Source organism: Microtus ochrogaster (assembly GCF_000317375.1).
Source record: "Microtus ochrogaster isolate Prairie Vole_2 chromosome 14 unlocalized genomic scaffold, MicOch1.0 chr14_random_1, whole genome shotgun sequence".
Taxonomy (NCBI): Eukaryota; Metazoa; Chordata; class Mammalia; order Rodentia; family Cricetidae; genus Microtus; species Microtus ochrogaster.
Genome location: NW_004949096.1, coordinates 27,423,151 through 27,445,869, shown reverse-complemented (window position 1 = coordinate 27,445,869; position 22,719 = coordinate 27,423,151). Strand labels below are relative to the sequence as shown.

The following is a 22,719-nucleotide window of genomic DNA, read 5'->3' as shown; positions in this document are numbered from 1 at the left end:
TTGGAGGCAAGACATGCCAGTGGCATCAGGGTGGCCATGTGGGCTACATACGGTCAGTTCTCAGAGCACTTTGAAAGATGGTATTCAACCGGTTCCTGTCTGAACAGAGTTAAACACTCGTTTGAATCTGAATATGGGGTCTGACAAGGTTGTGAAATAGACAGAACAGAATTGGAGGTCAAAGGTAAGTTTTGCATTATTTTCTTCAGTCGTCACAGCCACTTGACAGGTAAATTCTGGGCATAGTTGTGACGCTGCTTTTTTTTTCCTTATAGATTGTTTCAAGGTTTTCAGAGGTGTCAAGGCTGACCTCTGGATCTTCCTGCCTCAGACTCCTGAGTGCTGAGATTACAGGCATGTTCCACCATGTCTGTCTATGCTGATCTTCCTCTAAAACAATTTCTAGTCATGACAGAGCACAACACTAGATGGGTGGAGGAAGTGTTGACCTTAGGACAGGTTATATCCAGAGGGTGATGGAAGGAGTAGCCAGTAACAGCGATGAGGCTTGCTTATTCTGAATGCTGAAAGTGTGAGCCTCCAAACCCAGGCTCAGAGAACACAGGTACTAAGGCATAGAACTGGGAGGTTCAGAGGTCCTCAAGTCCCGGGAGTTGGCTCAGCGGGACGAGGTACCTTTCCAGGTTACTTCTGACCCTGCACCAACCACACTGCTGTCGGCTTCCAGTCAATGTATATACGGACTTCTGGTGGTGAGATTACTTGGTACCACATCTGTCTACAAAATGACAACTCTTGTGGGCAGCATACTGATGGCCGCCCCTATCGTGAACCTCTGTAGAGAGCATTGGGGATGAAAGCTCTGCCTCTCCCCATCATTTCCACCAACATGGATTTGGATCAGGCTAGCAAGGTAGGGCTAGCTAAGGTCCATAGCCACTCCACCAGTCAGAAACTCTGTTCCATCCCACAAAAGGAATGCCAGTTGCAGGACACTGAGGCGAGTTTCTAGCCAGTACTGTTATCTTCAAGAGTCCAGAAGTGCTTCACTCCCACTCAGGTCAGTATTGGTAAGCCAAGAATTTCACAAACCCAGAAGCCATGGCTGCCTCAAGGCTAACTGCACGCTCCCATTTCCTCTTTCCATTCTCCTTTTCTTCTAGCTTTGCAACCTCACCAGCCTTAGTGTGCCCTTGTGTTGCCAAGAGTAATTAATCAGGACCCGAAACAACGGCAAGCCCCTTCATATTTACATGCCCCCCCCAAAATAAGACACACAGGAAAAGATTCTTTTCTAAATCAATACAATTTCTCAAATTTATTTATTTTTCTTAAAGAAGTACTTCTAATCTCTGTCAGAAGGGAGGTTAGGAAAGGTACCCCCTCCCTTGTAAACACTGAAATACAGATCTGGGAAACCAGGATCGACACACACAAAAAGTGCATTTTACAAAATATCAACTAAAATATATTTTACATGGATTATACTTCCATTGAAATTCTACCAGCTGCAATTTCATGTTCGAAAAAATATTTCCACATCTAAGAGATTCCAAAAGCATTTAACATCTGGCTGCAGCCCCTGCCTCCTAGGATTCTTCTCTCCTTTCCTGGGGGTGAGGCTGGATTTCTTGGCAGCACCCTAGAAAGAGCAGGCTCCAATGGGTCCACTACCACTCTGCTGACCTCTTACACCTTGCTCTTCCAGATACATGCCTTCCTCCAAAGAGCTTATTCAATACAAAGTCTTCCTTTTGGGTTTGGGACACAGCTTCCAAAACAAAAATTAACCTCTGAAGCCTTCAGATCCTCACCCAGCCCAATTACCCATCAGGAACAATTTATCTTCTAAGAATCAGGACCTGGACCTGGACCTGGAGTTGCCAGGACTTTGCCTAGAGGGTTCACTTCCACCTCCCACTGTAGCCTGTGCCAGACTGTACTCACCCAGTGCCATCTCAGACTCCTGGACCCGTGTTACCCCTCTCTAGGGGAGGACCCAGTGCCACCTTCCACAGCATATGCCCCTGGAGCATGCCCTTGTAGAAGTGCTTGGCTGGCAGGTTCCCAGTGTTGGGCCCAAACCCAACTGCACTGCACCTTCCTCAATCCCCATGCTCCTCTTTGGTACAAACAAGGTACAAATAACCAGGCCTCCAAAAGCCTAGACCCCATGCCAGGACAACAGGGGACCCAGCCTCCTGATCAATCTCTAGTAGGGAGCATGAGGTGAGAACAAATCTCTGGGCAACGGAAGAAACTGAAAATGCAAGTACTAGGTCCTAGCTCCTAGAGTAAGTGGCTGCAGCTCTGGTCTGTGGACTGATACAGTGTTGATTCTCACTGGGATGTAAATTAGTGCAATCTACAAAAGACTAGGGTTAAGGGGTGGCAGGGCAGGGGGAGCCACAGCACTCCTTTGGTTTGATTTCAGGTGGGTGTGGCTTGAAGAGTCTTGTGTGAAGTTCTGCAAGAGGTTTCCCAGAACCTCCAAGTATAAGGCAAGAGGAAAAGTCTTCAGCAAATCAGGTAGCAATTTTCCTTGTCCCCTGCCCCCCACCCTCTCTCCCAGCACTCATCAGCTCTTCCAGACATGACAAGCTCCATGTTGATCAGTATTCTGGGAAGCCAGACCTGCTGGGTGGCCCTTAATGGAAAGCTGACAGGAGGTGGACACCCATGGGTGGATCGGGTCAACTTATGCCAGCACCAGTAGCTACTGCAGGGGTAAAGGAAGAAAGCCGAGGAAAAGCCTTGAGTCCAGGAAGAGGAAGTCAAAGCTTGGCTCTCTTGACTCACTGGAACAAGTTAGAGCTGTGCTAGAATCTGCAGAGCCTGATCCCAGGCTGATGGAAGCAGCAGGTCACAGTGGGTGAGGTAAAGCTGGCTCCTGCTACCCTTGGAAGGCCTAGGAGGCTAGTAAAGGGGTTGCTGGGCCTGTTTCTGGAAGGACTTTAACCCTTCTACTTGCCCCTGCCCTACCTTGACCCATGTCCCTCAGGTCTGGCCCAACCTCAGGGAAGACTGAATCTTTAGGAGTCTCCACGCTGGGGTGCCCAAATAGGTACCCCAGGCCAAGCTGAGAGCTCAGATAACTTTCTTGTGTCCTGGCCTCCCTTTCTCCCATGTGGCCCAGAATCCATAGGGCCCCTGCCCTCCCTCCCCCCCCAAGAGAACCACAGGCCAGCATCCCATGGCCCTTAACCAAGTGCTGTGCTTCAAGCAGTGCCCCTACCCCAGGCCCCACTCTCCCGAAGGCAGCCCCAGTGTGAGCACGAAGACAGGAGCTACTGGGGGTTCTTGAGGATGCGGCCATGGCGGAAGTCATAGACATGGCGGCAAAGGAACACCAGCTCAGGATCCGTGTCCTCTGGCACTGTGCGGTGTGGTGGGGTGGAGTAGTCTGAAGATGGGGGCACCAGTGCTGTCTTTCGGCTGGGAAGGCCCTCGCCCCGGCGTTTGGCCATGGCACAGAACCTGCAACCACACACAACCACACACCATTACTGCCTTCAGCACAGCCACTTTTCTAAGAAAACCAATCTCTTCCCTACACTACCCACTGAGTGGGGACTGAGAGGTGACATTGCCCTCTTCTGATCCCCAAGGCTGGGTGCACTCTGACAGCTTCCAGTTGACTTCAGCTCCTGGACACACACACACCGTTCAGGGCTTCTTTCCCAAAAACCTCAGTTTTCCTAGATCTCTCTCAGAACATTAGTGGGCCACAACACCATCAGGAGAACCTGTGCTCTCTAAATTACTCTACCTCAGGAGGAAACAGTTCTGATAATTAAAAAATAAAATTCCAGCCAAGTGTGGTTTTTAATCTCAGCACTTAGGAGGCAAAGGCAGGCAGATCTCTTGGAGTTCGAGGCCAGTCTGGTCTACATATTGAGTTCCAGGAGAGCACAGAGCACACAGACTCTGTCTCAAACAAATCTAAACAAAAGGTGTTAGATGATCCTTAGTGGATAGTTAGTTTGTGTTTCCTGTTTCGTGAGTTTTCCCCTTAAAATAAATAAAATTGTCTTATTCTTAGCTAGACTGGTTATTTCTACACAATGGTCTTAGGCAACCCCTGTAAAAGGGTTGCTTTACACCCAAAGGGGTCATAACCTACAGGGTGAGAAACTGTATTAGAGATAGGTTTTAGGGAAGAACATTTTAAACCATTAAGATTGGGCCTAGAGAATAAAGTGATTTCCTTGGAACTCCATAAAGTTACCCCAAATCATGCTCACTGAGTCCAAGGGGAGAGGCCAGCTATGTGGGCAGAGACCACCTATGGGGGGTGGGGAGCAGAGTACCAGCTACGGGGCCAGAGAGTACCACCTACCTGCAGTACTCAGCAAAGGTTAGCACATAGCACTTCTCTTCGATGCAGGCCACACTGTTCTGGTCCTGATGTCTCGACGCAAAAACTTCATTCTGCAAAGGCTCAAGGGGAAAGAGGAGCGGGTTTATTATGGGAGCAAGAAAGGTAGCTCACTCCAGAACAAGGCAGGCACGGCTCTTCTGCAGGGAATGCGAACCCGAGCCAACGCCAGCAGCAACAGAGTCAGTTTCATCTAAGTCTTGACCCTGTCTGCCCACACAGCCCTAAGAGGAAAAGAAATTGGTCCCTTTCTCTGCCATGAGATGAAAAGTCCCACACCAAAGGGGGTGGCACATGTCTTTAATCCTAGCAGATGCATCTCTGTGAGTTCAAGGCTGCCTGGTCTACCCATAGTAAATTCCAGGCTAGAGCTGTACGGTGAGACCCTGTCTCACAAAGGAAGTAACAGGTGAGCTAGACCACTCTCAGCCTATAGGCGCTCAGCTCAGAGGTGCTGAGCACTGCAGGTAATAAAGGGGTGAGGTGCACAGTGCCACCTTGTCATCCCGAGTTAGCACAGAACTGCTCACTTCCATTTTCAAAGCCCCGGTGCTCAAGGGTCATTATTCCCATTTGGAACATAAGCTGAGATGGTGTTTGGGAGATGCTAACCCCCAGAGGGCTTGAAGGAGGACTTGGCTGTTTCCTAGCTGTCCCTTTCATATGCCATGTCTTAATGTCACCCTGCTGCATCCCCCTTGCTAGGCAGCTCACCTCATGCATGCTGGGGCTGCGGCCTCCCTGTAAGTGCTCAGGCCTGTAATACCACAGGAGGCTCATCATCAGTTCTCCTAGGAGACAACAGAGAGGTCATGGCTGGAGCTAGCAACCCTGCTTATTTACGACAGGCTGGCCACCTGCCCGAGAGGTTTGTCCAACCCCAGATGCTGGCCCCGTCCTGCAGGCTCTGGCTGCCTGTGTCCCCTGACCAAGGCCAAGCACTCAGCAGCCTGGAATGCTGTTAGACATAGAGACAGGCAAGAAGGCACTGATGGCTAAGGCCTGGGACAAGTGCTTGGGCTCTGGTGGCTAACGAAGTGAGTGCATGGATTCAACTCAAGTCACAAGTTGCTATACGTCCACAGCAGCCAGACCCCAGCTGAAGGGTGGGCAGACTCTGCCAAGAATGGTGGTCTTGTGCCAGGCCAAACTCTAGGCAGGGGGCAAATGAAGGTCTGTCTCTTGGGTTCGGGGACAGGTACCTGACTCAGGGTTCTCCCAGAGGGCGGAGATCTTGGCCACATAAGGTGTAGACGTCTTTCTTGGGCCTGACTTGAGGAGGACAGTGTCGCGAACTCGGATTGTTTCTCCATGTCGCTCAACTGCCTGGTAGCTCTTTCGGATGGCAGGTTCTGGCTCATCCTGGGCAATGAACCAATGACACAAATAAGTCTGCGAGCCACACTCCAGAGTGAGGACAGAGGGAAGAGGGATTAGTAGTATCTCCTCTAGTTCACTAAGGCAGTCCACCCCAAGATACTGAAGACTGCGAAAGGATCGGGGTGGGGAACTCCTAAGCTTGGAAACAGTGATATCAATGAAGCTGGTTCTCTAAGCATTTGGGCACTAATGGGGTGGTCTGAGTTTGAACCCTTAAATCACCATTGTAAGTGGCAGAGCCTTGGGGACCATGGAGCACACACTACATACATACGGCAGTGGTCAGATTAAAGAGGATAAAGCATGCAAAGCACTTAGCTTAAGTTCTAACATGGAATTCAGACGTGCTCAACATTCTAGCTGACACTGCTTTCCCTCTTCTGGTGTTACTCCATCACCCCAACCCCCCTAATACAGCGTGGGATGGAAAGAGGAGTGAACAGGGCCGAGAAGCTGAAGACTCGGATCACCAAGACTAAGAGACAAACAGAAACCACCAGGGTGCATAGTAAGAACTGGGGGAACTTAACACTGGTTCCTGAGGTGAACTGCAGCTCCTTGTTGCCCTTAGAGTAGCCAGCCCCATCTCATTAGTGTCCTGTGTCCTACTGCCCCCACCCTCTTCCCATCAGCTAAGTGCTAACACTCACCAGGACATACACTGCCTTCTCACAGGCGGCACCGACAGGCACCCAGCCATTAGTGCGGCGTCGTCGGCGTCGTCGAGGACGTGGGCGCTGAGCACGCGGCTGCTTGGGGTGGCTGGGTCTGCGGGCAGCCTTGCTCCTCACAGTGTACCTACAGCTAGAGCCTGTGCGCAGGCCAGACTTGGAACCACTTGGAGGCTTGGCGCTCTGAGGGCATGCCCGGGCTACCGTCTGGGGCTCCGAGGTGGGTGTCTGAAGATGGGGGATGGGCTCTGCTGCAGGTGGCACACTGGGCACAGGGCATCCCAGGAGGGGGTGAGCAGGTGAGGCTGGGTGGCCAGCTTCTGGGAGAGGAAATTCCAGCTGGCCGAGGGACCTGCAGCCTTCTAAAAAAAGGAGAGTGGGTCAAGGTAGGTAGAACAAACTCCAACCCCTCTAGCCATCTGTTTTCAGGTCCCAGGCCTGGCTTAGTTCCAAGGTGCAACTCTAAGGCCGGTTGAGACAGAAGGTGGGACTCAGGCCTTTCTTCACCTTGGAAGCTGGCCAGCAGACCCTTGTGTGTCCCATTCTAACTGGAAGGAGTGACAGCAAAAATATCTTCGTTAGCTCTGACCTAAGATTCTCCAGGGTTTTCACAGTTCTGGAGTCAGACAGACTGGGATATGAGCCCCATACCTACCACTTACCAGCCACGTGACCTCAGGCAAGTCACTCTGGCCCTCTGCAATGTTAAGTAGTGCTTACAAGCATGACACAGAATTCCGACTGTTTCCCTTATTTACATACTAACTCATTTCACCCTTGCGACACCCCCAGGTAGGAACCATTACTGCTGCTTTACACTGGAGGAAACAGACACAGCAGTTACTGGCTTAGCCGATGTCATGAGGAAAGGGAGCAGGGGAGAACATTTCAATCCAGGCACTTTGGCGGAGTCTGCCTAATTACGTGCCTTGTGACTGTGTGTCAAGGACTGAGAATGGCGCTTGGCACACAGTGCTTATGGGTGGTCTTGCTCATTAGGGTAAAAGGTAAGGGTCTATGAGGGAAGGCCAGGAAACAGTCTGCTCTTGTTTCTCAGGACTTCAACCCATGTTAGAACCTGATAGAACCAGTCTGGCCAGAGCCAAGTGGTCTATAAAGCTGTTTTATAGACCCCTACATTAAGGGGGGGGGGAGGAGGGAAGAGCAGGGATGGCCCAGCCCTCACCTCTCTTGCACAGGGCAGACCTGCTGGTCAGGATGGCTTTAGTCACCTCATTTCTACCCAGAAGCTGGAGGGAGCAGCCTGGAGAGAAGGTGCGGACAACCTTTTCTGTCTAGCTGAGCACGAGTCATCCCTGGGTCTTACAGATAACAAAGCTGAGGGTGCCAAACCCACTGGTCTCTTCTTGAGTATGCCCATCCACCCTGCCTACACCCAACTATCCACACAATGCCACATCTGTGTATCTATTGTCTTTTCAAAGCCTGTACAGCCAGGGCAAAACTGTCCCACCACCCCTGGTGTTACTTCGCATGAACGCTAAACTCAGCTGGCATGTAGGTGGATCCTGGACACAAGGAATGTTAGTTTTCCAAGGGATGAGGGAGAGCCCTGGATAGAAGGGACATGGGAATGACTTGGCAAAAACCCTAGTTTCTTTCTTTCTTCCCCACGTTTGGGAATTGAACCTAGGGCCTCACATATGCTAAACATTCCTATCATCATTGAACTCCAGACCGTTCTCATTTTTTGTTTGAGAAGTGTCTCTTTCTGTAACTCTGCCTGGTCTTGAACTCATGATCCCAGACTCAGCCTTCTGTGTAGCTGAGCTTACAGCCGTGCACCACAGGGCCTACCTAAGACCCTAATTTCTGTATCTAAGAGTTTAAGTACGGGAATCCCAGTTTTGGAGGAGGGACTTTGTCCACTATGTACATTAACTTCCAAGCTGGGAAATCTCACTGACAGTCTGGGCAAAGCAGGCCATAAGAGCTAAATGGGGCTCTTTCCTGGGATTGTTTGTAGGCCTAGGACATTGCCTAAATAAGTAGAGACCTCCCTTCTTAAAGCTCCCTCCCAGGTAGCAGCCAGACTCAGTAGAGTCCCTGTCCAGAGCTGTATCTCAGCCTCCCAGGATGCCATGCCTTAAAAACTCCCTAGCATACCATGTGTGTCCCCGACAGAACTTACCTGCTGTAAAAGGCATTTTGTAGGGGCAGCCACCACAGGTAGTGCCAATGTGGGTGAGAGGCAGGGGCAGCACCCCACAAACGCTGTAGCCATTCACTCCAGTGTCCTCACTGGAGCAGTAGCGAGATGAGCTCCAAGGAGGGTGTTGGAAAGGGATGCCAGAGGGCACTGAGCTCGGGGACATGAGAAGCCCCTCATTGGGGGCTGCCACCGGAGTCAGCTTGCCTTCTGGGAGCATGGGGCAAGGTGAGTAGCTCCCACACTGCAGCCCGTCTTGGCCACAGTACAGGTAGAAGCTGCCCAGGGCAGTGAGCTCAGGCCCTCCGCACAGACCACTGTAGTCTGCTGGATTGCCAGGCATCGGCAGTGGAGACAGCTGAGGTGCAGGGAAGGAGGGCTGGTGCAGTTCCTGCTTGGGGGCGGGTGACTCTTCACCTGGACGGCCTGGCTCTGGCTTCAGGGCTGCTTGCCCACCCATCAGCAGAGGCAGGTGGGGGCGCAAGGGGTCCTCCAGAGCCTTGCCTGGGGCCTGGCGAGATGGCTGGATAGGTGGCCCATGAGGAATAGCAGATGGACAAGATTCATCAGGTTGTTCTTGCCAGCTGGGGGGCCCTGAAGCCTCCCCAGAGCCAGTCCCCTGCCGAGCCTTGGGACAGTTCTTGTTATTGACCTTGGCCCACTTTGGCCGCAGAATCTTGGGTGCCAGGGGCTCAGCAGAGCGCCCATCTGCTTCAGCCTGGGCACGAGAGGGTCGAAGAGGTAGCTCCCGCTCCTGGCTGAGTTTCAAGAAGGCAGCTGCGTTTAGGCTAGCCAGTCTCTTGGGAGCTGGGTCTCCATCTCGTCGGGCACCTTCATCTGGGGCTGGCTCTGGGGACTGGTCTCGACTTCCTTCTCCAAGGTCTCCCAGTCGAGGTCGCTTCTTAGAGAAAGACCAGGTCCCTGTGGCCCGGTCCCGGCTACGGTGAGGGTCCCCGCCTCGGTTTCTGCGGGCACCTGCCAGGCTGCTTGTGTCTTCCCGCTCCAGCAGCAGATTATTGAGTGCCTCTGCGTTGAGAGAGGCCAGACGCCGCTTGCGGGGCTGCACAAGGCCAGTGTCCTCACTGGACGGGGCCGGACTAGGGGGCTTGGGCAGGTCAGGGGGCAGCTCATCAGCCTCATCTGCACTTCGTGGACCAGCCACGTTTTCCAGGCGAGTCAGCAGCACTTTGCAGGCCTTGGGCTTTCCTGGAACCAGTGAACGCTTACGCAATGGGTAGTTCTTGCGGCGCCCTGGGAGATGCCCAGGGCTCTCAGGCATGCCTGGCTCCACATCTTCAGTCCCCTGTTCCATATTGCTGTCTTCCATCTGCAGGGGCTCCCCTCGGCCAGTGGGGCCAGAACTAAGCATAGGAAGGGACTTCCTCCGAGTGTGTGTCATGGAATCCCTCCAATCTGCGGAAAAGAAGGCAGGCAATGAGGAGACCTGGTCACTGCCTCCCTCCTGCTGTCTCCAGCTTGGAACTTCCTAGGACCCGCCTTCCATGTGCGAGGAGACCACCAGTAGCTGTGCAAGTACTGGCTCCCCCTCTCCCCTAGCACATAGTCCCCACAAATTAAGCCCCAGAAAGCCTGAGATATTTCACAGACACCAGTGCCAAGGCACAGGAGGAACGGAAGGCAACAATCAGACCTCTTCTGCTTCCACTAGACACCCAAGAGGAGACTGTAAAAACACAGCCAGAACGGGGCTGAGGCAGTGTGAGGCTTTAAGAGACACAACCAAAGTACTACCAACTCCTCAACTCTGGGCTTCTGAGACTAGCCAGAGGATAAAGAGGTGGGCAGAGAGAGGTTTGAGTCAAAGAACCTGCCTGCTAGGCAGGGGAAGAAGGTCCCTTTATCCAGCAAGAGAGCCATAACTGCATCTTTCTGGAAAAGCCCTAAGAAAGGTGAGGCCTGAGCCTGCCCAAGGAGGCAGCCCCCACCTAATCTGGTCAGATTCCAGGGAAAGGTAGCTCAGCGTGCCAGGGTTGGAAACGGCTGTTAAGCTAGGATCAAAGCTAGCACAGGAGAAAAACCAGTGGTCCTTGTAAGCCTTGCCCTGTACCTCAGTTTTCCTTGATAGGCAAGATAGTGGGCAGGAGAGGGGAGGAGAGTCGCAGGAAGCCCGAGGATGCCCATGACCAGGCATGATCGCTAACTCTGGCTTTGCAGATGTTCCCTACTATATACACTCAGGGGCAGTCTGATCTCAGGTTCTAAGTGACAAAGGCCAGAGCTGGCTGAGCTGTGCACTGCACACTTGTACCATAAAGGCAAGGTAGATCTGCAAGGGTGAGGGAGGGTGGCCAGACTACTTCCCATCTACTCTCCAAAGCACCGGGCTGCCAAGTGAGGTGCCAGACAGTCCCCGCTTCTCCTCACCAGGCACCTCAGGGACCCCTCCCCATCCAGCAGGCTAGGCTTTTCAGCTTAGTTTCCCCAGTATTGTTATTCATGCTGGGAGAAGTGGAGAGGGGTGGGGACTTAACCCCAAAGATCCCAAGCCTGAGGATTTGCAGGCTTTGCCAAGTTCTTCCCCATTAGTTTTGTGGTCTTCAGCCATTAGTGGGGGGCACCGGGTGCCTTCTCTGCACAGACAAGCTGCACTGGCCTGGAAAGAGTGAAAGAAAACTCAGCCAATGGTGCAGTGTAGACAACCCTCATGGAGAAAGGACTGGGAAAACTGCAAGGGGGAAGAAGCAACGGGCCATGTGTGGGAACCTGCCACTGTCCAGAAATCAGGCCCCAGGCACAGAAGAGTCACAGGAGGCAAATCCATTCATTCTTAAATGGCAGAGCTCATAACAATTCCAGGCGTCTCTTTTCTGCTCTGACTCGCGATCGCTGTCCTGGCTGCTCAGCACACTCGTCAGCTCGCCCCTTTTATGCTCAAAAGCATCCCAGGCGCAGACAACCCACAGACTCTTTTCTCGAACCAGGAGGCACCCTGTGCCGGCGGCAGAGTATCTGCACTTGTGGGCAAAGCCAAGGTCCTGCTTCCCATTCCCAAGAAGCCTGGAGATGAAGGACGAGTGAATAGACAATGCAGCCAAACATGGGCTGAAGCCCCTCAACAGGCCCCAAGTCGCCAGAGCAGCTGGGCCTGGGAATGGCGGGGGGCCAAGGGTGAGGTCACCTGGGCCTGTGGCCTTTGAGGACATGGATACCAAGCACAGAGCAAAGGGGGTGGGCAGGAAAGAGCGTAAGCAGAGAACAGCAGCTAGTGGAGGGCTCTGAGGAGGGAGGAGGCTGCCTGCTGGAGGTTGGTCACAGGGGTGGTGGGCTGTCCCCGGCTATCTGTCTATACTTGGTACTTCCCTCTTAGCACCCACAAGTCCCAGGCAGAGAGGTGGGAAGCAGCAGCAGTGGCCACTCTCAGGAGCCTGTTCCTAGAGTGTTGTGTTTCCTGTAAAGATGGTTTCACTTTAACCTCCCATTCAGTACTCCAGTCTCTCAGGGAGCCATTGCCCCCGAGGGCTGGACATCCGGTAAACCTCTACATCACAGGGTGCAAGTCCTGTTTCCAAGCCAAGCACAGGAGCCCCCTGCTAGCCTCCTCTGCATCTGCCAAACCTCCTGTCACTGGCTAAAGACTGCCAGAGCCATCAAAGCACATTGCAAAATAACCTCCAGCTTTCATGTGGGGCCCCGGTGGCACGGTCTTGAGAGGCTGGGGTCTCTGCTGCCGCCCTCTGCTGTACTTGGAAATGAGGAGAGCTAGCGTGAGTCATGCTTTGAAGACCTGTGAGAACCTCAGCAGCAGCTTTTCCCTGGGGTGGGGCTAGGTGGAGGGGCTTGCAGCCTGCCAGGGCCGCCTGCCCTGCAGGGCCGGCCGGGAGTGCACAGAAGCCCTGGTCCCTATTCTGGGAGGACAGCCATTCCTTCAGGCCCTCTCATTTCCATTAGCTCAGCCCAGAACTCTTTGTACCACTGTCAAGTGGTGAGCACTGTTCCTCTGCCCTCGGGAAGACCTGTCCCTGCACAAACAATCCAGGCCCCCTGAGAGAAGGTTCCTGGGAAGGACTCCCCAGGGCAATCACCTTTTACCTAGCTGGTATCAAGCAAGCTCCCACTGGGAAAAACCAGTCTGACTGTCACCAGCCCTGAACAACTGACCTAAAGGACAGTGGTCGGCCAGAGGACTTCTGAGCCAAAGACCCCACAAGTTGAACCCCATAAGTCAAGTAAGGCAAGCAAGAGATCTCCATTCCAGGCATATCAAAGCCTCAAAACTGAGGGGGATATGGAGCGTCGGGGTGCGTGAGGCTAGGCTTTAGTGTAACTCAGCTCTGCCTGGGGCTAGCAGAAGCCATGCCCAGAAGCAGAAAAGGCACATACCACCCTGTCAACAGAGGCAGTGCACATGCTAGCTGCTAGTGTCCAGCAGAAGGCTCCAACAAGGGAGGCCAGAGGCTTGGGTCACAGTATGAACCACTCCCATAAATTAAATCTGCCGCGGGTCGGAAGAGATCCTCAAAACTGCCTCCTGCTCCCCTTACCACACAGCGCCCCCAGTCAATCAGTGTCCTCAGTCTCAGGACTGGGACTATTCCCCTGAAAGAAGAATCTTTGTCAGAAACACCAGCTTTCTTGAATCTTACCAAAGAAAAGCAACAAGCACGCAAAGGCAAAGTCTCCTTTTCATCTACATGTTCAACTGACGGCACTTGGGAAAACAGCAGCTTTTTCTGCGTGGCTTATGGTAAAGCCAGGCAAAGGTACTGCACCTCTCTGTCTCTAGTGAGAAGCAGACAGAACCGAGTCTAAGGAAGGCGGGCCTGGCTCTGGGGCTGAGAAGCAGCTCAGTGGTAGAAAGCTTGTCTACCAAGTACAAGGTCCTGGGTTCTACATTCAGCTTAGCAAAATGCAAAGCCGAAGCTGGCTCTGACCCAAATGAACAACTCACTTAAACTTGAGGTTCCTTGTCTGAAACTGACATACCAAAATAAACCTTACTTCCCAGCACTGACAAGGATGGCAAGACACCGTGGGGAAGCCTGGTGGAGAGCAGAAGCCTTCCTCTCCCTCCTGGCCACAGAAGAGGCACCTATCATCAGTTCCCTACAGCAGGAGCCCCGGGCCGTCTGGGCGAGAATCCAAACATCCAGTCTGCACTTGAACTCTGCTCTGTTACTATTCTGCCAAGGACATTCAAGTGTCCATCCCAAGGAAAGATGGCAACAATGTCCCCTTTCCCCTGTGGAGCCAGGGTGGTATGAATGGGGGGAGATGGGACCAGGATGGCATGTGTTCTGACCACCCCAGTATCTGACTAAGGATCCACAGCAGGCACCCACAGCTCTGCCAATTTAACATCACCTGCTGAAAGTACTCAAGCCGCCTTGCAACTGAGCTTAATAATGGAAATACCTGGGCAGGAAAGAGCACAGTGCACAACCAAAGGGAACTGCTCCCACCCACCTGGGCATAGGCTTGTTTTTGATTCTCCTTAGGTCTGGCATCCATCTGAGGAGTTACACCTGCCATCTAAAGGTACCAATACTGTCCAGAGCCTGTAAGACCTTACCTGCTCCTCATGGGTCATACTGAGGTCTCTGGGAAGCCAAGAGACACACAGCAAGCAGCTGCATAGGAGTCATGCCCACTCCACCACCCATCCCATGCAGAAAGGAGCTGGCTGGGGCAGCTCAGCTCAGCTCAGCCTGATGGATATTTTTTTTTAAAAAATCGATTCTAATACCCTAGTATGAGAGCCTAAAGGGCCAAAGCTTCAGACCTTGGCTTACTTCTAGCTCCAGAGCCAAAGCCAGTCAGCCAGCCAGGCCTCTTCCACTAACTGTAAAGGCACATGGATTCGCTGGGAGGGGGAGCTCTAACTTAAGACTACAGACTCCCAAAGATCAAAAGTTTAGGGTAGTAACAGCAGCAATACTAAGTAAGCGCTTTCTCAGGTGGCAGAAACTGCCAGTGCCTCAGTATGGAGGCTAAGCCCTGCCTACAGATAGGGAGTGAATAAAGACAGCGCCTTCCGTATCTACGATCCTAACCAAGGACAGTGGGAGGGCATCGTGCTTTAGTAGTTCATTAGTAGTACTTGTGTTCTGCTTCACGAAACTGACAAACGGTAAGCATGTGCAATACCAACTAGTCTTTAGGGTTTTCTTTAAACACTTTTTTTTGGTGTATGTGTACGTATGCGTATGAGTGCATGCACCAATAGCACAGGTGGTCAGGACAACTTATGCGGTAGCTGATTTCTCTCACTCTACCGTGAGGGTTCTGAAGATGGCACTCAAGAATGTCGGGCTTGGCAGGAAATGCCTTCATCCACAGAGTCGTACTGTTGGCCCTAGGGGATTTAAAGGCCCCAACACCTTAGCCATTTTACTCTCCCATAGTTCTTCCTGGTGTACCCATTGCTCCTTCCCAGGCACACTGCACTGCTTGTGATCTCTGTCCCTACCACCAGTCCCACAGCAGAGCCTCATCAGGACTGGAAAAGAGCCTCAACTCCAAGCCTTGCTTGGTTTACTTTTCAAAGCAAGACTGTTTGTTTTAAGGATTGAAAACATGTATAGAGTGCCTAGCATACACCAGACAATTAACAAGCCCATTCTTTTGTTTTTCTTATTTCTAAAATTCTTTTGTGTATCAGTGTTTTGGCTGCCACGTATATGCACCGTTCGTGTGTCTGGTGTCCCCTAAAGTCAGAACAGAACGTCAGATCCTGAGAACTGAAGTTACAAACTTCAGTGGTGTAAGTCACCACATGGGTGCTGGGACTCGAACCTGAGTTCTTTGGAAAAGCATTAACTGCTGAGCACTCTTGTGCCTGATATTCGCAAATCTCCAACACCAGTAAAATATGGGTGTGAGGAAATCTCAAGGCAGGCTCAGTACCCTAGTAGTTTTGGGTCAGCTTGGGTAACACGGGGACCCCAGTGGCTTGTCAGCTACCTCTTGGTCCTGAACATAAGTAGACCACCAGTCATGAGGACAGCAATGCCCCAGACCTTTCCAACAAAGAACCTCCTGATTCAAGTCCCAAGGCCAAGCCTTCCTAACATTCCACTAAGGGAGTCACAAGGCAGGCTCCTCCGCTACCTAAACAGGTGGCAAGCCTGGGGGAGGTCAGGTAGCCTCCGCCTTCCCCACTACTAAATTCCATCCATTGGTTTACCTGACTGCCAGCTCACTGGCCTGACTCAGTAAGGGTAGAAAAATCCCATATTCAAAATTCTTGGATCTGTAAATATTTTAGATTTCTGGGTTCCCACCCCAGTCCATTTAGGGAAATGTACATCTACTTTACCAGCTATAGATCTAAGATACAGAAGAAGAAAAAAGAATATGCTCCCCAACAACGTCTGAGGCAATCCAAGGATTTTAAATGTCTGGATTAGGGAACCCTCTGGCCTTCAACTTTACCCTCATTCCCAGGAGTCCATTGTGCCTATTCAACTTAATCTACATTCATAAATTAATTTTATATTAACTCTTTCATGACCATCCCTTTTCCTCTCCATTTCACCTAGCTACCTCAAGGAAAGATTCTACATGCCTCCTCCGCCCCGAACATTAATGAGTAAGCACACACACATTATGACAAAGAACGCTAGAGACAGCCTGGGCTGGGGATATAGCTAGCAGCTGTCCAGTATGCAGGCAACAATGGGTTTGATCCCCACCAATGCATAAAACCAGGTAGTGTGATGTACAGCTGTAATCAGTGAGGTGCGGGAGGCATCCTTGGCTACACAGTAAATCTGAGGTATGCATGAGACCCTGTCTCAAAACAAAACAGTAAGCAGTAAATCCAGAAAGGATAGGGAGGTGGAATCAGTACCAAAGAGCCAGATCAGTCCCCAAGGTCTCTAAGTGGGCAGGGGCAGGGAACATGACTCACCAGGGGCTCCTACTGTCTCAGGAATGCTACTCTGTATTCTGGGTACCCAGTACCACCTAGTACATGGCAATCACTGCATCTACCTTCACAACAGTCTAGGGAAGCAGCTGTTACCATTACATCTTCAGGAGACTTAAACAGGCACAAAGAGTTCAATAAAAATGAAGGAAGGAAGGAAGGAAGGAAGGAAGGAAAGGAGGGAGGGAGGGAGGGAGGGAGGAAGGAAGGAAGGAAGGAAGGAAGGAAGGAAGGAAGGAAAGTGTGTTCCTATACACGGGGGAGCTCTACAGGTACAGGCACATACTGCCAAGCTTCATGATCTGAGCTAAATTCTCCAGAATTCACATGGTGGAAAGAAAGACCTGACTGCCGCAAGGTGTCCTCTGACCTACATGTGCATGAGCGCACGCACGCACGCGCGCACGCACACGCACACTCCCTCCCTCCTTCCTAAGGAAACCCTACCTAGCACAGAGCCCATACTTCCACACTGATATCATACTGCCATTTCCTAGGGCCTCACAGGATGGCTGCTGGGTCACAGCCCAACATAATAGTTTCTCTTGAATTTCTCAGCTTAAAGAACTGTTCACAGAGACAGGTTCACACACCTATAAATACTAGCACTCAAGGTGAGGAGGGGGATGGAGAGTTCTAGGCAGATTGGGCTATATAGGATCCTGTCTCTAAATCATCAGTATCGTCATCATCATCATCATCTTTAGAAAAGTTGGCTTGAATTTCCAAATAAACTTTTTTTTTTTTTGGATGCAGGGCTTCTCTGTGTAACAATCCTGGCTTCCCTTGAACTTAATTTGTAGACCAGGCTGGCCTTGAACTCACAGAGATCCACCTGCCTCTGCCTCCTGAGTGCTAGGATTAAAGGTGTGCGACACCATTGCCCAGCCAGAATAAACTCTTACATACATTTTTGAAACAAAATCATTTTATTACTTAGAAAGTGGGGAATGCTCCAGAGAGAGAACATATTTTACAGTAAATCCAGAGAAAGAACTTTCCCCAAACATCTACTCGAGTCTACAGGCCCGAGGGAAATCCCCTTCCCCGGCTCAGACTACAATGGAGGGAAAGGATGGCCACCTTAACTTACAGAGACACAGCAACTGCTCCTGCTCCTCTCATACTTTCAGTTTTTTCTAAGAGCATTTCCTCTATAGAATTCTTTTCTACAGTCAATGGAAACTCTGTGAGCCCGAGTCAGGGCTGGGAAATGACCACTGACCCTAGCTGCAGAGGTGATGTGGTTCTACTCTCTGGCAACAAGTGGCACCCCGATAATAACTACTCTAAGAACACACTTCTAAACCACCTGGCAGCACAGAAACCTGATAAACTGTGTTATCCCCAAACATTCCCGACAAGTGACTACAATTGCAGAAGGGTCCATTCCGCTCTTCTGCAGCAGGAAACTGTATTGGCATAGGCAGAAACTAGATACACACACCTGACTCCAGGTCAGGGAAATCAACATATCTGTCCTTCCTAAATCCCAGAGAAGGAGCAGAGGCCAGAGAAAATAATCAGACCCAGGACATTCTTAGCTAGTACTGCTCTCATTAACTATGAAAGGCCACCGTCTTTTCATTCAAGTAACTTGGTTATGGTATCTTGGAAGTTACTGATTCATAACACCAGACCGAGAAACAACCCTCATTCCTTCCTGGCAGACCAAGCCCGTGGAGGAGCTCAAGAGCCACCAGCACACTGAATCAGATGAAGAACCACCCGTGCAGCTATTTCCCCCTGTGCAAAGAGAAATGCAATGACCTCTACTCCAGGACACCAAGTCTGAGAAGTGACTGCACTCTGGGCCCTGTTCTCCAAACCCAGTGGCCTCTCATCCCCAGCTTTCACACCAAGATGCCTGGGACAGGACACCCAGGCCCTCACTGGGATCAGGGGACTTGGCAGCCCTGAGCAGGAATGTTCGGTGCCCACTGCTTCCTCCACTTTTTAGCCGGCTTACAGCTCATTAGTGGCAAAACCAGGAGAGGGGCTGTAGAAAGATAAAGGAGCTGAAATTCAAACCAGTACATTTTATTCCAGCTAGGTGCCTCCCATAAATCCAGGTAGGATCTCATCATCCAAGACCTCCTGGGCATGACCTAGGAAGATCTAAGCAGCCTGAGGGGTCAGGAGCTGCATGCAGAATCTTACACCACCAGGTATCAGGAACCTCTGCTGCTAATTTTCACAAGCTCTGGACCACACGTGGTATTCTTGCATCTTTTTAGGGCTAACAGACACTGTGCTGGCCACTAAGACAAGGCCAAACCAGCAGAGCCAAGCGCACTCTCCTCACACTCCCCTGTCCCTACAAAGTCACCACACAAAGGAAACAAGTCTTGCCAGACAGTGCTAGCAAGTTCCCATAAATACTTGGGCTGGGGTAGTGCTGCTTATGTAAAATGCTTCCCCATTGAGAGATGCTGCTTTATTTACATTCTTCACGACCCATTCATAAAAAGGAGGCCCTTTAATGTCGGACTGTTCATATAATGCTCCATAAACTCGCCAGCTTTGCTGGCAGCTTGAGTTCAACACAGACTACTTTTGAGCTCTGGGGATTTTTTTTTCCTCCTTAAGGTTTTTTCCTCCTTAATGACTCACCTTGCGACAGGGCACTGAGGCCAGATGTTGCCTGAGCAAGGTCAGGAGGAACAACAGTAGATAAAACGAAAACATTCTAAGTACTCTTAGATGCTCTGATGGAGAGGTGGGGTGAAATGAAAATAATTACCAAATTTTCACTGAACTCCAATTTCTAGTAGATATGCTAGACTGATTTTCTTTCAGGTCTACTGAAATTTCCTTCTCGAGTGTCAAATGCTACCCAGTTCATACCTCTAAATACTGGAGAGCATACGGAGGGCGCCTCCTGTATCCCTAAAGGAGAAGGGCTCTTTCTGGATTATACTTTGCATCATGGATGAATAAATTTAAAGGCTGTTTCCTCTCCTGCTGGTTCTGACAAGTGCAGACTCTGGTTGAGGTACTCAGGCATTGTCCCTGAGTAGGGAAAGGACTATGTCCCAGGATGCACACCGCAGACAGAGCAAGCGGATGAGGAGCAAGCCCAGGAGAGGCGTTCTGGGGTGGCTTTTCCCTTACAGTAAAGGATAAAAAGTAGTAGGTTTTTTTTTCTTAACTGACGGGGGAGAGGTCTGCATTACCATGGCAACTGTAAGGGGTGGCCTTTCTGATTGGAAGGGAAATGCTGGTCCATTAATCATCAAACTGGGGCACAAAAGAGAGGTTTGGGGCAAAGAGGATGGATGCAAGATATGCTTCTTCAACACTGAGCGGCAAAGCAGCATCCATCAGTCTTCTCCCATGTTCCCAAGGTCCATGCTTGATCACCAACAGAAACCAACTTCTAAGAGCTCTGGAAGGATAGCACTCCCTCCTCAAAGGTCCAACACAGGACAGACCGAGCTCCCAAAGCGGAAAAACACTTTCTAGAAAAGGACCCTACGAAGCCCATCCATGGACTAGCCCAGGTTTATTTTTCTCCTCTGTTCTCCGAAGAGTGTTTTCTCCCTTATTTACACCCAGATAGGAAGAGGTAAAACATATGGATTCACTTAGCATGGACAGCAAGCAAATTGCAAATGAACAGAAAAGCTGGGTAGAAGAGAGGGAGAGGATGGTTTAGTGGGGACAGGAGGAAAACAGGGTTACAGCCCCTTTTCAATTCATGTCTGTGTGGTGTCACATGAACTATCTAGGACCGACTTCACCAGCAGATGGGTCAGAACAGCAGCAAAAGAAAACACCCATGAGAGCCTCACAAACATGCTCTATTTATGTACCTTTGACAGAAAGGGTCAGAGCCCTCCAAGGATTGAATCCATACAGGGCATTTCTAGAAAAGCCAGGTTCCTCTCTATTCCAGGATAGACCCCCCCCACACACTTTAATTCACTACCCCTATCCTTAAGAAACTTCCAGCTCACAAAATATTTGATAAGACACCATGCTAGAAAATACATTTTCCTGAACAACACCAGGACAATGGACAAGTGGAAGAGAAGGAAAGGGAAGAGCCAGGAGCAAAGGGCAGAGGAGAGACAAATGTGCAGAGTGACTGGTGAGCAGCCTTGGGGACACTGTCGAGGGTCAGAATGCAGGGAAGAGAGAGCAACCACAATTTAGTTAGTAAGAAACTGACTCGTGGAAGGGGTCCTGTGGGGAGAATGATCTGGTAGCTGTGCACAGATTGGATCAGAAGAGTCAGAGGAAGCAAGAGGAAAATGACATGGGAACATGGCAACAGAAAGGAAGGGAGGAGACACCAAAAGAACAAACCCAAACCAGCACAGTGGTACAGAGATAATTCCAGCACTCAGGAGGCAGACAGAAGGATTGCTGCAAGTTCCTGGCTAGCCTCAGCTAGAGCGTGAGAGCTAGGGTTGGGAAGGGGAGAAAGAAGGACGGACAGAGAGGAACAGAGAGCAGAAACATACTAATGGCTCAGCTCCCCTCAACACTGATCTGACAGGCATGAGTCTCCTGCCAGGTAAAATCCCTACCACAGAGGGAAATGTTATTTTGGCAACTCCTTTTAACCTTCCAGCAGCCAAATCAGGTCACCCTTCTGACTGCTACCAAAAGAAGTCACATACAGTGCAACCCCAGCAAAAGCACAGATTCTCCAGCCTTCTCTGGATTTTAGACATACAATTAAATTCTGTCAAACAAACTTCAGTCTCTTGTGAGAAGTAATACCCCCTTTTCCCACAAGCCTCAACTCCACCCAAGCTGGGGTACAGGCTTTCCCGGGGAAAGCAATGGGTGCCATGAATGAACTCCATATCCTACTGCCCAGTCCCCCTTGGCAGACAGGTAGCTTTCTCATCAAGGGCTTACAGCCAACCTCAGCCGAATGGGGCTCTTGACGGGTCCCCCTGGTGTGCCACTCCAACCCAGATTTTTCTCAGCAAAAGGCCATGTTCTCAGCTGTCATTAGCCCGAGTCTCCTCTCTTCCTATTTCCAACATGTTCACATGGGGGGGGGGGGTGCACTGGAGCTGAGTGGGTCTTTTACACACGGGTAAACAGCATACAGCCTAGAGCTGGTCACTGCTGGGGTTATCAGCACTCTCAGCTTAAGTCAGGGATTCCAAAGTGTCCTAGGACAATGTTGTCCCTGAGAAATGTGGTCCCTCAGAAGCTCTTTACTCCTTTTAGAAGATATGCAGGTGCAGAAGATGGGAAGAAACGTGTCAGGTGGCACAAAAGACAACTGGAAATCTCACTTTATCTCATCACATTTCTCCTTGGATTTATGGGCTTCGCTTATCATGTCCCTATGTGGGTACCTTCTTAGCTATGAAAAACTGCTACAGCAGTAGTGAAGGCATCGACAGGCACAGTGGGGGTGTGTGTAGGGGGGTGGGTCCCTTCGTCCCAATCCAAGTAGTCAGTTGTCGGTGCTCTTAAGACTGCCGACAATGGGCCACTAGGAGACATCCCAGGTGGAGTTAAACCTCTACCGGTAGGCAGACTTGCTGAACGCCTCTCACTGCAAGCAGGCTCTGCTCGCCTCCAGGAGTCCACCAAGCCGGTTCGCCACCGGCCAGGGCACTCGGTGCGCACAACCCCCCACCTCTGCCCCTCCGCCTTGGCTAAGTCGACCCCACTCTTCCCGGAGCCGCGAGGCGATCTGCGTCTAGAGCCCTGAGCCAGTGCCGCAGCTCCTCCCGGTGGACGCCCCGGCCCCCGCAGTCCCCAGGGCAGAGTCCGGCCCCGTCGCCCGCCCCTTGGGGTGGGTGCCCCGGACTCGCTCCCCTCCCCGATACCACTACCTGCGCCCACTCGGGCGCCGCCTTTGTCCGGCCCTTCATCGCCGAGCGGGCCCCTCGGGCCCGACCTGACCTGGTCCCCAGCCCCGGAGGAAAGGCGGCGGGGTTGGGAGGGTACAAGCAGGCCGGGCCTGGAGCACCGGGTCCCGCTGTCACTTGGAGGCGGTCTGACAACTTCGATTGCCCCCGCCCCACCTCGGACTCGGCCGCCGCCCCGCACGGTCCCCACAGGGCCTCCCGCGGCCCACACTCGCTGTTCGAACCGGTCCCCTTCCGTCTTCGGCGCCTCCCTTCCTCCAGTCCGACCCGATCGGGTCCACACTACCCCTCGCCCTGGCGCAGCCCCCATCCCCACCCCCCTCCGGCAATAGCCGGTCTGCTCCCAACCCGGGAGGCGCCCCCCCCCACCCCGAGAGGGCGATCCCGCGGCGACGCCCCCGGCCGCGGCCCCTTGCCTCGGGGAC

General features: G+C 51.6%; 1 protein-coding gene across 2 annotated transcripts in view; it reads right to left on the bottom strand.

Moving 5' to 3' along the window:
* Window positions 1–1,251: 1,251 nt before the first annotated feature.
* Bahd1 (bromo adjacent homology domain containing 1) overlaps window positions 1,252–22,719 on the bottom strand; it is a 23,350-nt gene continuing 1,882 nt past the window's right edge. The window contains exons 2-7 of one of the 2 annotated variants that reach the window (XM_005364254.3): window positions 8,543–9,973; window positions 6,370–6,752; window positions 5,542–5,701; window positions 5,054–5,130; window positions 4,301–4,401; window positions 1,252–3,438 (exon numbers count right to left, since the gene is read on the bottom strand). In XM_005364254.3, the coding sequence (XP_005364311.2) occupies window positions 3,249–3,438; window positions 4,301–4,401; window positions 5,054–5,130; window positions 5,542–5,701; window positions 6,370–6,752; window positions 8,543–9,973 (2,342 nt within the window). In that variant the 3' untranslated portion in view covers window positions 1,252–3,248. The remainder of the gene's footprint in view (window positions 3,439–4,300; window positions 4,402–5,053; window positions 5,131–5,541; window positions 5,702–6,369; window positions 6,753–8,542; window positions 9,974–22,719) is intronic. The other variant, XM_005364255.3, reaches the window with a different exon arrangement.